At 37.1% G+C, this 14,579-nt stretch overlaps 1 protein-coding gene across 1 annotated transcript in view; it reads right to left on the bottom strand.

Annotated features, from left to right (window-relative positions):
- Window positions 1-246: 246 nt before the first annotated feature.
- Window positions 247-14,579, bottom strand: part of LOC115214161 (putative ankyrin repeat protein RBE_0220) — a 31,538-nt gene continuing 17,205 nt past the window's right edge. The window contains exon 2 of the mRNA XM_029783237.2: window positions 247-3,577. Coding sequence (XP_029639097.1) covers window positions 2,686-3,577 — 892 coding nt within the window. The 3' untranslated portion in view covers window positions 247-2,685. The remainder of the gene's footprint in view (window positions 3,578-14,579) is intronic.

The raw sequence follows: 14,579 nt of genomic DNA, 5'->3' as shown, positions 1-14,579 counted from the left end.
ATAGAAATAAGAAACCTTGAGATAAAGGCTTTCCAAATAGGACAACATTATGACGGTAATGATAAAGATTTCTGAAAGTATTGCTTTTAATATATATTCTCTAAATATGAATATAGCCGAAATAACTATATTATGATTGGAATTGTCACTCATTAGGCACTAAAGCAAATTAGATGCCTTTAATTGTGTTTCTATGGTGTCAAAACTCTGTTTATCCGATTTTTCTGAAATAAAAAAAATTACACGTTGTGAAGCTGTTTTTCAATGAAATTTTATTCGTAAAGCATATTTTATCTCTTTTGCGTTTATTTCAAAATATCGTTTATTTGTAAAAACACAAACCATGACATCACGTAATTACGTTATTTGTAGTTTTCTGGTTTCTGTTCAGTTATTAAATTGTGTTGATGAGACTTAACGATTGGCTCGCATGCACGTATTTCTTTCTCTGAAATACCCTCTCATTCACACACACACTTAGGCATACACGCACACACACACTTAGGCATACACGCACACACACATTTACACGCTTGGCTGAAAGTATTATATAAAACAACATAAAGGATTATGGATTGTTTAATTCAAGATAAGGTTGTGCGTTTAGCCTTACTCAGAAAATTTTAGGGTCTAAAAACCCAAGACCAGAGTTTCTCAAAATGGGCTACTTCAGAATGGGACGTAAATAAATAAACGAAAAAAGACTTGCATTAAAACTTTAAGACTTCTGAATACACAAGTTTATGGTGGGGCACACGAGTTGCTTTTTAAGAAGGGAACTGTGGTATAAAAAATGGTTAAAAAGCAGTGTGTTAGATGCAACTTACGGGTCTGGCAACTGAAATATCGCGAATAAATAAAACCAAAGTAGGTCAAAAGTGAATGAATGTTTTTGAAGGAAACGGTCAGGAGTCAGGAAAAAGAGGCAGTTCTCAATTCTTTAAAAGATCTTTACCCTGCTCTGCTCAGATATATGGTTTATGAGCACGTGTTGACATTTATAGAAAAACGTGTGGACAAGAAAGAGGAGGTCAGAGTTGAAACTCCATGGATGAAGAATTCTTTTAAAAGGTTTATATTCAATCTTGCAGGGGGAAGAGCTATAATACATAAGTCACGGTGATCGGATAGGCACGTGAATTTGGAGAGTCTTAGCGGATGTATCATGTACTTCGGAGGAAGAGGAAACATTGTAGTAGCAACCCGAATATTAACTGATATGTGATAAGTTTCAGTAAGAGAGTATGTGTGATTCCGAATGTATCACCGAAAGTGTGAAACTTCAATTATCGGATCTGTATATTCTTTAAAGAAATTGTAGTCGCAAAATTGAACACAAGAGAGAGAGAGAGAGAGAGAGAGAGAGAGAGAGAGAGAGAGAGAGAGAGAAGAGAGAGAGAGAGAGAGGAGAGAGAGAGAGAGGAGAGAGAGAGAGAGAGAGAATCTTTTTTAATCCTATCAAGATGAAATAATATATACCAGTTCACTTAGCGTGAACGAAACGCACAGACCATAGAAGGAATAAACTAGACCAAGAACACAGCAAGAAATTCCCATTAAATACATTTAGAAGGCTTCAATTGACAACAAATGTAGACTATGTAAAACCCAAACTGAAGACATTAGCCGTGGCATTGCCAACTGCGAAGAGAATTTCTTTAGATACTATCTTACTGAATGGCATTCTGTTGTAGATAGAGCAATCTGAAATGGAATACGAAAGAAAGAAATAACTACAAATAAAGATGAACATATTGAGACTAGTGGGTTAAAAGAATATTGGCGGAACCTAAGAATAAGAACAGCGACCGAATTAAGACGCAACTGGCCTTATGTTGCTCTTTGGGACGACATAATAATAAAAAAATTCTATAGTGGGAAGTCAACATTGGTGGGGTAAGAAATATACAAGAGAAAGGACATGCAGCTATAGTCTATAGACTAATCCAGTATTCAAAATACACTTTCAGCACGATACCCATTACTAGTGGAGTGACAAGGTACGTACTAAGCCACCGGGATCAAAGTATGACTGAACTTGGATTCTTGGAGAAAAAGAAAAATAATATTGCTCTATAATTCATATGCTACAGACATTCACGATAAATAGAACAATAAAACACCGCTTGACCGTATAATTTTGAGTGTGAATTGATGTATAAATGATAAAAAAAAATTCCCTTATTTTCGATATTGTTTTTTTTTGTGTGTGTGTGTGTGTGTGTGTGTGTGTTTTACAAAGCGCAGGTCAAAATAAGCATAAAGCATACTCCAATCAAAAACAAAAAAGGCATTATATAACACATATACACGAATAGATAAGCCACATAACTGACTTTTGTCGAGCCCTACTTGGCTGGAGGCTATACATCGTCTCTTGGACTACAGCATTGGACCAAGAAACCAGCCAGCCAACCAGCTAACTACTCATCTTTCGTTTAGCACTTCGTTAATGCAAAAGTCTTTTCTCTAAATGTACAGATTTGAACAGCTAACTATAGCTTACTCATTTGACATTTGGCAAATTCATCCCATTACCAAATAATTAAATGCATTTATAGGATTATACACGAATAATTATCAATGTATATATCACATGTATGGACACAAACACATGTAAATATGTTTGATAGTGTTTTGAATAATCTTTAGAGGTTTTGTATCATATACTTAGGTATATTAGATTTATTTGACAATTTCTTGGGGAGTATTTGTAGTTTGAACAACCACTATTATATCTTCTTTAAGATCTTCTGAGGCTTCTTGCAATACAAGCCAGCATTCTCGATGTCCATTGACACTTGCATAATCTCCAGCTGTAAAATTTCGTAGTTTATCACGATATGTAGCATCAACGTTTCGAGTTAGAAGAAATCTAACAATTTCTATATGTCCAAATTTAGCTGCAGCAATCAGAGGCGTTGAACCATCGTATTGGTCATGTGCATTAGGATTCACGTGTCCCTTGACAATTAACATTTGAACAAAATCTAATTGACCATTCTGACACGACTGCATCAGAGCATGGTGTCCCCAAGAGCCAGCTTTTTTGTCACGAAGGTAGACACTCAGGAGATACTCTGCTACATGGTCCTGCGATTTGTCCCAGGCCAGCATTAACGGAGTGATGTTATTTGCATCGTGAGCATCGACATTAGCTCCGTAATGAATTAAGAGTTTCACACTTGTTAAGTACCCATACTCTGCAGCAAAATGCAAAGGTGTTCTTTTTGATGGAATAGAAGTATCAGCTTTGGGTGTTCGATTGATGTCGCATCCGAATTCTAAAAGCAGTTCGAGAATCTCTGGATTTTTAGAAGCTAAAATTACAGGCATGTCATCCTTTGTTGTTCCTACATCAGGGGAATCTCCTCCGATTAAATGCTTCATCACACATGCATGATGACACTTTTCGATGGCAGACAACAGTCCTTGCTCTTCGCAGGCGTCTACGCAGGGTCGTATAGTTTGTCTGAGTCGAGGACCAGTAAGAACACGCTTGGTAGATGATCGGCGAAGAACTGAAGTAATTCGAGTCGCTGTTCGATTTGTGTTCATAGTGAGTCTTCTTTTCAAGCTGAAAATAAGAAAGAAAAGTAAGAATAAATAATAGTTTACAGCCATGTTGGTAATTTCAGACAGTTAACATATTTCAATTACAATATCATTGTTAATATTCAGGCAACAAAGTTATTTTTCACCCTGAGATGATTAATTGTAGCTAAATGAAGGTCTAAACGTTGAGAAATATCAGTAAATTTCCAAACACCGGACTTTGGCGACAAGACAGTGTCTGATATAACTATGAATATAGACAGTCATATTTTATAACTCAACGCTAAAGGCTAACGAATACTTGAAATATTTACTGCAAACTGGAGTATTTCGTTAGCTTCTAGGGTTGAGAGAAATTTTGTTGAAAGAATGGAATTTTAACATCAAACGGAAAAGGTTTGTATGCTTGTCTAAAAGTCAATCAGCTTTTTTGCGTTTATTTCAAAATATCGTTAATTTGTAAATACACAAACCATTATATCGCATTACGTGCATAACAGATGTTAAACAATTTAGCAGATATTAGTCTTGATAAATTATTAAGCATATTTACAGAACATTCCGAAACCTTATGAATATGCATAGGTTCCCAAATACAAACAGCAGATAGGATTGAGAATAATAAATCTTGCTAAAAGCTCTCTTCAATCTCTCATATCTGAGAAACTGACAGGCTGGTTATGTTTCTACCAATCTTGATATAAGTAGATACGAGATGCACGACACGATTTCCACAACGGCCAAGAAAATAGATATTATGATGTTCAATATTAAATGTCACCAAATTTCAGTAAGCATTATCAGTTGTAAGGACCGTCTTGAGGTTATAAATTATGACATTTGCACAAGATGCCGTCATGTGGGATCAAACCCGAAACCTCATGGTTGCAAAGCGAACTTCTTAATCATTCGGTCATACTGAGTGTACATAGTGTTGCTAACTTTATATTAAAATGTATATTTAATGTTGTGTCTGGGGAGAGTCATTTTCTTTTTGTGCCTAATAATATAACACACTCACCGGTCAAATTTCCACTTTTTTCTTATTTTTATTTTCCTAAAATTTTCGTTGCGTCTTGCAACCTTTTCAATAGTTTTGACTATCTGGTGAGTGTGTTATATTATAAGGCACAAAAAGAAAATGACTCTCCCCAGACACAACAGTATATGCTTCAACACACGAACTCATATAAAGAATCTTGCAAACCAAATACAAAAACGAAATGTATATTTAATGTTATCCTAAAATAATTTTGTGGTTAAAAGTTGTGAACATATCCACCAAGAATGTTGAAGTTGGATCTAATAATTTCTGATTCACATTCAATGAAGCAAGAATCACGCTGTCTAATTTAGATCCTTGTCGTTTCTGTAGATAACCAGAGTTAAGCAAATACTGGAATAAATTTAGCGCTGTATTAATTTAGTAATTGCTCCACATTTACGTCCTACGTTCGTATTTGCTAATGACTACATATGTATACTGAGAACATTGTGAATCTTACTGAAACAATTACGTGCATAACAGATGTTAAACAATTTAGCAGATATTAGTTTTGATAAATTATTAAACATAAGTATATTTATAGAACATTCTGAAACCGTATAAATATGCATAGGTTCCCTAATATAAACAGCAGATAGGATTGATAATAATAAATCTTGCTAAAAGCTCTCTTCAATCTCTCATATCTGAGAAACTGACAGGCTGGTTATGTTTCTACCAATCTTGATATAAGTAGATACGAGATGCACGACACGATTTCCATAACGGCCAAGAAAATAGATATTATGATGTTCAATATTAAATGTCACCAAATTTCAGTAAGCATTATCAGTTGTAGGGCAAAATATTGTAGGGAATAGTGCTACAGTAACTTTAATCTACAACTATTTTATTACTGATAGCTATTTATCTCACGTATTTACGAAATAAAAAAGTTGAGCTTGGTCAGATATGGACTCAGAACTTAATGGGACAGAAGTAAATATAGTCTGGTGCTCTACCAACTCTGCTATCACGACATAACATTACAGTCCCAGATCAACCCTGATCCAATCATATTAGCTGTGACCATCCCGCCTTTGTCATATGACATAAAATAGTATACGAGGGGTTGCTGAAAAGTTCCTGGCTCTGGGTAAAAGAAAATACAGGGGGATCAGTTAATTATGATTTTATTCAACATATTCCCCTCTTAGATTCACACACTTATTGCAGTAGTCCTTCAGTTTTCCTAAATCCTGTAAAAGAACTCTGAAGGTTGGGACTTCGACCAGGCCTTTCGCAATACCCTTAAAGTCAGAGACTTTTCAGATCCCCTCATATCTGAAAAAACATTATGCAGTATGTTCGTCTCTGTTTTTTAGTTGGCAGGATGTCATTTGAGAAACATTTGGCTGCTATATCTTGTAGGTCGAGTAACCAAACGTTTGCTTTTAGTGAGACCATATTATTTAACCTTATGGCCAATTAAGATATTTCACTTCCAATGTTTTTGTTTTTTTTACAGTAAAACTTGTTAAATATATTTTTGACACTAAAGTACGTTAAGTCATTCGCTTCTTTCTTTGGTTCTTCAGAGTCTTCGTGAGTTTCTAAGTAAAACCTCCGACACTAGTGACATAGTGTTAATAGAAGACAAATAACGATCCGGCCGTGAAATTTATATTGATCACTGTTACTTTGAATTCGCTATCTTGTGTGTGTATGTGCGTGTGTGTATGTGTGTGTCTGTATATGTGCGTGCGTGCCCCAGGGAAATGGATAAAGTCTATTTTACTGACTAAAATGATTGGCAACAGACACTTGCTTCAAAACAATACAACTCTAAATACATTCTCTAAGCCATGATTCGAATTTGTGAATAGTCCAAAACAAACCGTGAGAGAAAAGGTTTGCTTTTAGTGAGACCAACATTCTTTTGACTCACCGGTTTCAATATAACCAACTTTGTCTATTAGTATTCTGTTTTTTTTTTTTATCCTGTCCCACATTGTTCTGGCCACTACACCGTGCTTCACAGGAAGATAATATCTAAGAGTCATTTTCTCAAAGCTGGAAAATAATGTGGTCGATGTCTTCAGTTTTGGTTTTGTACAACCTACATTTGTTGTCCGTCAAAGCCGCTCTTCATTTTCTCGTGCTTCATTGTGTAATTGTTTTTCACTTATTATTTTCCCCTCTTTTCATTCTCTTTCATTACTATCACTGACTGCACTACAGTGCGTGGCCGCCACAACAGAAGCAGTATCCTCAGGAGGCGCAACGGCCCAATGATTAGGGCAGCGGACTCGCAGTCGGAGGATCACAGTTTCGATTCCCAGACCGGGTACTGTGTGTGTTTATTGAGCGAAAACACCTAAGAAGCTCCACGAGGCTCTGGCAGGGTGGTGGTGGCGACCCCTGTTGTACTCTTTCGCTCCAACTTTCTCTCACTCTTTCTTCCTGTTTCTTGTCCCCGACTTCCTACGCAACCGCTGAGCCTGGATGCGCATTCATCCATCCATCGATGGTTGACCTGTCGGGGGTTGACCTGCTTTCTCTTCTGCAGGTCTTACGAATAGCAAAGGACCACGTTTCGGACTTCTCCCATCTTGCGAGCTCTGGGACGAAGACCGTTCGTTCAACAGCAACAGGAACAACAGCAACAGCAGCATCCTCAAAATCACCAGTCAGCTTCTGAGTTTTGTTCCTAATTTTGATGCAAGTTTGTGGTTATTTGTAAACTGTTTGCATTATGACAAAATCACAGACAAGATCTGAAAACTTCAGATATCAGGTTCAAAATCGAAATTTTTTACAATCAAAGTTGATTAAAAGGATGCCATTTTCAACTTAATATTTATTGCCATTGAGAACAAAGAAGGATATCCGCAAGAAAATGGGATTCCGTCGTTAGGCCTTCCTAAAGTTAAACTGAACCAAAGCGACGATCTTTATCATTAACTACGGCGTGAGACACCTAACAATGATGATGATTATCACCAAGCAGTTGCAACTAATGCACCGAAGCTGCTACCTAACTAAAGAACAGCATACATAACAATAATCAATTATGTTCAGTTTCAGAATCGGGGGTTACTTTTTTCCTTCATGCACCCAGAAGCATAAAAAAAATATTTCTCTCTGATCTATTTGCCCCAAAAGTTTGTCAAACCAGACAATTACGCCTACAGTTATTTATTTTCTTCAAGGATTCGGGCCACTTGTCAACTTGGAAGCAAAATAGTACATGCATTCAAATTCTTTTTAAACTTGGCAACAAATCAGAATGCTACATACAGATGTTCAAACAAAATACACATTGATTGCTTGCAATGAATATAAAGTGACTTGATCTGAGATCGTGCGTTGAAACGAAAACAATTGCAGCGTGGAAGGTGTTTGTAAGCCATTTAAGAAACACACAAAAGTCGTTCGATTCACTTCAACATTTAAGTTTAATTTGTCAAAATATTTTCGTCGCTTTAAGACCGCGACCTGTTCACCGACAAAAAGAGATGCAGCACGGATTTTTGTCAGTGAATAGGTCGCGGTCTTAAAGCGACGAAAATATTTTGACAAATTAAACTTAAATTTTTGAAGTGAATCGAACGGCTTTTGTGTGTTTCTTAAATGGCTTACAAACACCTTCCACGCTGCAATGAATATAAAATTACACATAAAGTACACGACAGTTATGGAGAGAACAAAGTATCATCTTTTCATGGAATGAGAAGATAATACTTCGAACGGAAGGGTCTTTTCCAAACGTCACTGGAAACTAGCACAGTTGCAGATGGTTGTGTGGAAGTACATTAAATTTAAAGACCAATACTGCAACGTCATCAACCCATAGATTTTAGAGAAGCTGCTTAGTTAGGATCACTACTACAAACCAACTGACGTAGTTCTTGATCTAAATCATGAGATCAATTATTCAGCTTTCACTGAATTATTCAGCACGGTAGATTTATAGAAATGAAAGTTTCAGTTTCAGGCACAATATGAGATGGAGAAATACATGAAATAATGGAGTCAACAAAAATAATGAAAGAGAAGGAAAGGCGAGGAAAAGAATAAGTGACAAAAATGTAGATTGGAACACAAGAAAACGCAGAGCGGCTTGACAGACAACAAATTTAAGTTGCTCAAAACCAAAACTGAAGACAAGGACCACATTAAATCCAACAATGAGAAAATGACTCTTAGATATTATCTTCCCATGAGGCATGATGCAGTGGCCAGAACAATGTGGAACAGGATAAAAAAAAAAAAGAAAACACCAACAGACGAAGTTGATTATATTGAAACCGGTAAATCAAAAGTATATTAGTGAAAGTTGTTTTGCGTCGGTTGTTCTCTGGACACCAGTGTGGTCAGAAATATACAAGAGAAAGGTAACATCTATAGACCAAGCCTCATATCTATTATTATTGGAGCAACAAGATAGGTACCAACTCGTCTGGAGCAAAGTATGGCTGGACTTGGGTTCTTGGGGGAGAGAATGCAACTCCTTGACTCCTAATTCATACGCTACAAATGATCATAATATCTATAACAATAAAAATCTGCAAGATTTTCTTAAGATTTAACGGATGATCATAATAATATGCTTTCCTTCACAATCTTGCTACCAAGTAAGTGGTCAAAACTAATCTAAATTATGTGTATATGTATATGCATATATATGTCTGTGTGTGTGTTTGTGCGTGTGTGTGTGTGTGTGTGTGCGTGTGTGTGTGTGTGTTGTGTGTGTGTGTGTGGTGTGTGTGTGTGTGTGTGTGTGTGTGCGCGTGCGTGCGTGTGCGCGTGCGGATTGGTGAACATCTCTTTCTACAAACAAATGGAAAATTACTCATTATGTAAACTCTATTATTTATGAGCTGCAATTTTATTACAAGCTGAAACTTCTTGAATCGAAATTTTAGGTTTTGGGTTATTGAGTATTCAAACAATTGAAGCAAGGAAACACCATGAATGCATATAAGCAAATAATAATAATAATAATAATAATAATAATAATAATAATAATAAACGTTCCGGGTTCAGTCCCACTGCGTGGCACCTTGGGCAAGTGTCTTCTAATATAGCCTCGGGCCAACCAAAGCCTTGTGAGTGGATTTTGTAGGCGGAAACTGAAAGAAGCCTGTCGTGTATATCTATATATATGTGTGTGTGTGTGTGTATATATGTTTGTGTGTCTGTATTTGTTCCCCCAACATCGCTTGACAACCGATGCTGGTGTTTACGTCCCCGTAACTTAGCGGTTCGGCAAAAGAGATCGATAGAATAAGTACTAGGCTTACAAAGAATATGTCCTGGGGTTGATTTGCTCGACTAAAGGCGGTGCTCCAGCATGGCCACAGTCACATGACTGAAACAAGTAAAAGTGTGAACGTATCGACATATGTTTGTACAGCCAGTATAAACAAGAAAACTTTCTAGTACGAAAATGCAAATCACTTTTCTTCTATGCAAATGCAGCAAATGCAAAAACCTGTCCTCTATCTCAACAGAATGTCTCTTACAATGACATAAGTTTATCAAGTGATCAGTATTCATGTAAACAAATGTGAAAGCAAAAGTTATATAGGATTTACTACAAATCCCTTTAAAAGTGATTTTCGCAAAATGTGTTTACATTCAGTCGCTCACAAAGACGCTTCATCCCATCATTATCCAAGTTTAAAGGAGGAAAATATTAACAAATATAAAAATCACTTCATCAGTTACTGAACACATCTTTAACTACATTAATAGCTCCAGAGGGTGCCATACTTGTCCTTGAGAGAAGCATAACATCTTGAAAGAGTCTTTTACAATTTTTAAACAAAAAGACCATAATTCTTACAGTGATTTGCATCGATATACACAAAGTAATTTCCAACAACCAACCAGGTAAACTAGTTTCTTTCATACATAATAGATTTGCTACACACTGATATAAGGTTACATATAGACAACAGTAATCAAATATTCTTCGACACAAAAATTTCATTACCAGTAAACAACTTCTTTGTTTTTGCGTATTTTACAAATATTTTTACTGAATGCCGTACTCTTTGACACACACGCACACACACACACGCGCGCGCGCGCTCATGTGTTTTCTACTATAGCCTCGGGCCGACCAAAGCTTGTGAGTGGATTTGGTAGACGGAAACTGAAAGAAGCCTGTCGTGTATATCTATATATATATATATGTGTGTGTGTGTGTGTATGTTTGTGTGTCTCTGTTTGACCCCCCAACATCGCTTGACAACCGATGTTGGTGTGTTTACGTCCCGGTAACATAGCGGTTCAGCAAAAGAGACCGATAGAATAAGTACTAGGCTTACAAAGAATATGTCCTGGGGTCGATTTGCTCGACTAAAGGCGGTGCTCCAGCATAGCCACAGTCACATGACTGAAACAAGTAAAAGAGTACACGCGCGTACAGAGTTCATTCAAATAATATCCGACTATTTTTTCTGCCAAAACTAATGTCGCGTGGGCAAAACCCTTTGGGTGGGAGGTGACGCCACCCTTTCTGTACATGCGCGAACATTTTAGAGCCGGTAGGCCGTGTCAGTTCCCGACTGTTGCGTCTTGAGTACAGACGTGTAGTGTGCGCTCGTCGATTTTCGTTTTCACCAAACGTACGGAGTTGAAATATTGCATCAGGTTTTGCCAAGTGGAGGCACATGGCCTAGTGGTTACAGCAGCGGACTCGTGGTCGAGGGATCGCAGGTTCGAATCTCAGACCGGGTGAAGTGTGTGTTTATGAGCGAAATACCCAAGCTCTATGCTGCTCCGGCAGAAAGTAATGGCGAACTTCTGCTGACTCTTTCGCCACAACTTTATCGCACTCTTTCCTCCTGCATATTGCAGCTGACCTGCGACGGACCGGCGTCCCGTCCAGTTGGGGAACCTATACGCCAAGGAAACCGAGAAACCGGCCCTTATGAGCCAGGCATGGCTCGAGAAGGAACAAAAAAAAAACAACAACAAAAAATCAAGTTTTGCCAAAAATTTGGTGATACTCAACCTCAAAACATCAAGAAGATTCAGCAGGTCTATGGTGATAACGCCATGGGCAAAACTCAGAAATAGGAGTGGTACAACTGCTTCAAGCTTGGCCGCACCTCAGTGGAAAGTGAGGTACGCTCAGGCAGTCCATGCACAAGCTAAAACGTGGAGCCGATTGAGAAGTTTGGTGAATAATAATAGAAAATCGTCGTGTAACAATGCAGGAAATTGCTCACAGAGTGGGAATAAGTACTGAATTATTGCATTCCATTTTAACAGAGGATTTGTGCATGCGGAGAATGTCAGCGAAATTAGCCCCCAAAGTGATGGCAGATCAGCGGAAGCAACTCCACGCTGGACTGTGCAAACCACAACCAAGACTTCATGAAGGCCATCATCACTGGTGATGAGACATGAATTTACGGTCTCTGCTCGATACGTTCGGTCGTTTTGCGTGTAAACGAAAACCCAGCGAGCGCACACTAGATGTAACAGCCGGGAACTGACGTGGCCTATCGGCGCGAGAATTTTCACCTATGCCCAGGAAGGGTAGCGTTACCTCTCATCCAAAGGATTTTGTCCATGCAATATTAGTTTTAGCGAGAAAAATAAAGTCGGATACATTTTGAACGCACCCTATATATATATGTATGAACATATGCGTGTACATACACGCACACACACACACACACACAAACACACATACACACACACACACACACACAAACACATACACACACACACACACACACACACATATATATATACATATATATATGTATATATATATATATATAAATATATATATAAATAAATACACATACGCAACCGTGCACACACAAGCACGCACGTGTGCACACACACACGTGCGCACACATACACTCATACACGCGTGTGCAAACACACACAGTAGTTCGACCTGATGAACCAGCAGTCAAATCTCTTTTAAAAATAACCTTTACCGTTTTAAAATGCTATACTTCAAATAACATATAAAATCTATATTCCCACCAAGTGCCGAAGAGACATTGTTTTGTAACTGACGACTGTTCATTGTACATACGTTCATTATGCAAAAAGGTGCATAACTTAACCTCATTGTTGTTTTGTAAATATATTTAACTTGTCCAAACACTCTCCGTTTCATTAAAATTCACACGTGGTTAAGTGATTATATTTACTAGACAGAAATATACATATTTGTTTTCACAGTGCTTTAGTTACTGTTTCGTCACTCTCATATTTGCATATCTGCTGCCTCTCTTTTATTTACTTACTTTCATAACTTTAACTGTCGTTCGTAATTGCTCGAATATCTAAAGCATCAAACTTCCAACCAAAAGTGTCTAACTTACTTAGTATGCATTGATGTTTTCGTCTAGCCTCATTAAGCCCCGACGGAGCAGGTCTATGATCAAAAGTGTTCCAGAAATGACCATTCTATCTTTTGTTTTATTTTTTCCAGACATAATGTATCGAAAGGCCCATCATCCAATATGTCCCCATGGCTGTGATCGAGCGACTGCATAGACAATTCCTTCATTACCTCAGCTATGCACTTTTTGAAGGTGGTGGGAGTAGTTTGATGACATCTGATTGCACTTTCCAGCGGGACAAAGACCGCATAGAAACACATACATTAGTAAAACACTCACAAAAAGCTGAAAGTACCTCGAATAGTTTGTTAAAATCCATTTCTTCAGCGAGAAGATGTGAGTAAACAAATATATTAATACAGGAAGTTTATATATCAATATACAAGTACCTTCCTTCCTACTTATCTACCTCCATGCCTACCTACCTATCATCCTAACTCTTGCGTCACGTTCCAAACTATGGGACGAAATCGAAGGCATAAATTTGCAATAATCGTAAATCTGATAAACTATGGAGAGAAATACCGTAGATCTAATCCAGTGGTTCTCAACCGAGGTCCATATGGCCTTTGGGCTCCGTATAAAATTTAGTTGTTAGAATTTATGTGCAATAAAATGGTTATACTACTTCAATAAACAAAATATTTTAACAATTTTTTAGTACAATTCCTGAAATTTTTTTAACATCAAATGTCTATGCGGGTCTGGTAGAATCAAATAGGTATCAAAGAGTTCTATAGACAAAAAATGGTTGAGAACCACGGATCTAATTTATTAACGATACATTTATATTATTTATATTCTCCGTATGATTGATAAATATTCAAAATTAAGTATGGTATGTGTGTGTGTATGTATGTATATTGTTTTAATCCTTTACTCTTTAACCGGTTATTGGATTGCGTCTAATGCTGGGGCACAGCCTTGAAGAGTTTAGTTCAGCATATAGACCCAGCATTTCAAAAATTAAAGTTTATATAAAATTTTAAAATTTGGCACATTAATATACTTTTCCAAGCTGAATTGCTAGAGTTATTTCACTTTTTCCTGTAAAATGTTTTAAAAAAGTTATAGAGGTTTTAAAGTTTAATCATCTTCACCGAGTAAGGAAACAGAATTTGGAAGCTGTCATTTTGGGTGTGACTGCACGTGTTGCCAACATTCTGAAAATAGCACGTGTTTTTATATGAAACTATAAATAAATCAAATTCTGCTTAACGTACGACATAGAACCCCTCATAACTTTTTTAAAAGTTGGAATTTTCAGAAAGGTTTTTCGAATTTGTACTCCACACACGAGAATTCATACGATTATGCAAAAAAAAAAGAAAACAAAAAGAATAATTAAAATTGCGGGGAGCGTGATTTAAGGCATATTTAACTGTTATTTTTAGCACATCTCACGACCAGGCTACAAGCAACAAATGGGCACAAGCAACAGAACACAGCATCAACGCAGGTGGCATCGCGTAGAGAATATTTGTCAACAAACGTGCTTTGTAGCTGACTAAAGAGTTCTAATGTTTGGCTTGTTACTATGGAAACAGGCATGACTGTGTCTGTGGCTTACGATTAGCTAAAATTACCCAAAATTTTCAAAATTTAATTGTTACTAACTCTTTATTTATCGATTTATAACGAAAAGGATTTTCACT

This window comes from Octopus sinensis, linkage group LG7 (genome assembly GCF_006345805.1).
Source record: "Octopus sinensis linkage group LG7, ASM634580v1, whole genome shotgun sequence".
In the NCBI taxonomy this organism is placed as follows: Eukaryota; Metazoa; Mollusca; class Cephalopoda; order Octopoda; family Octopodidae; genus Octopus; species Octopus sinensis.
This window is presented reverse-complemented; position numbering and strand designations above follow the sequence as displayed.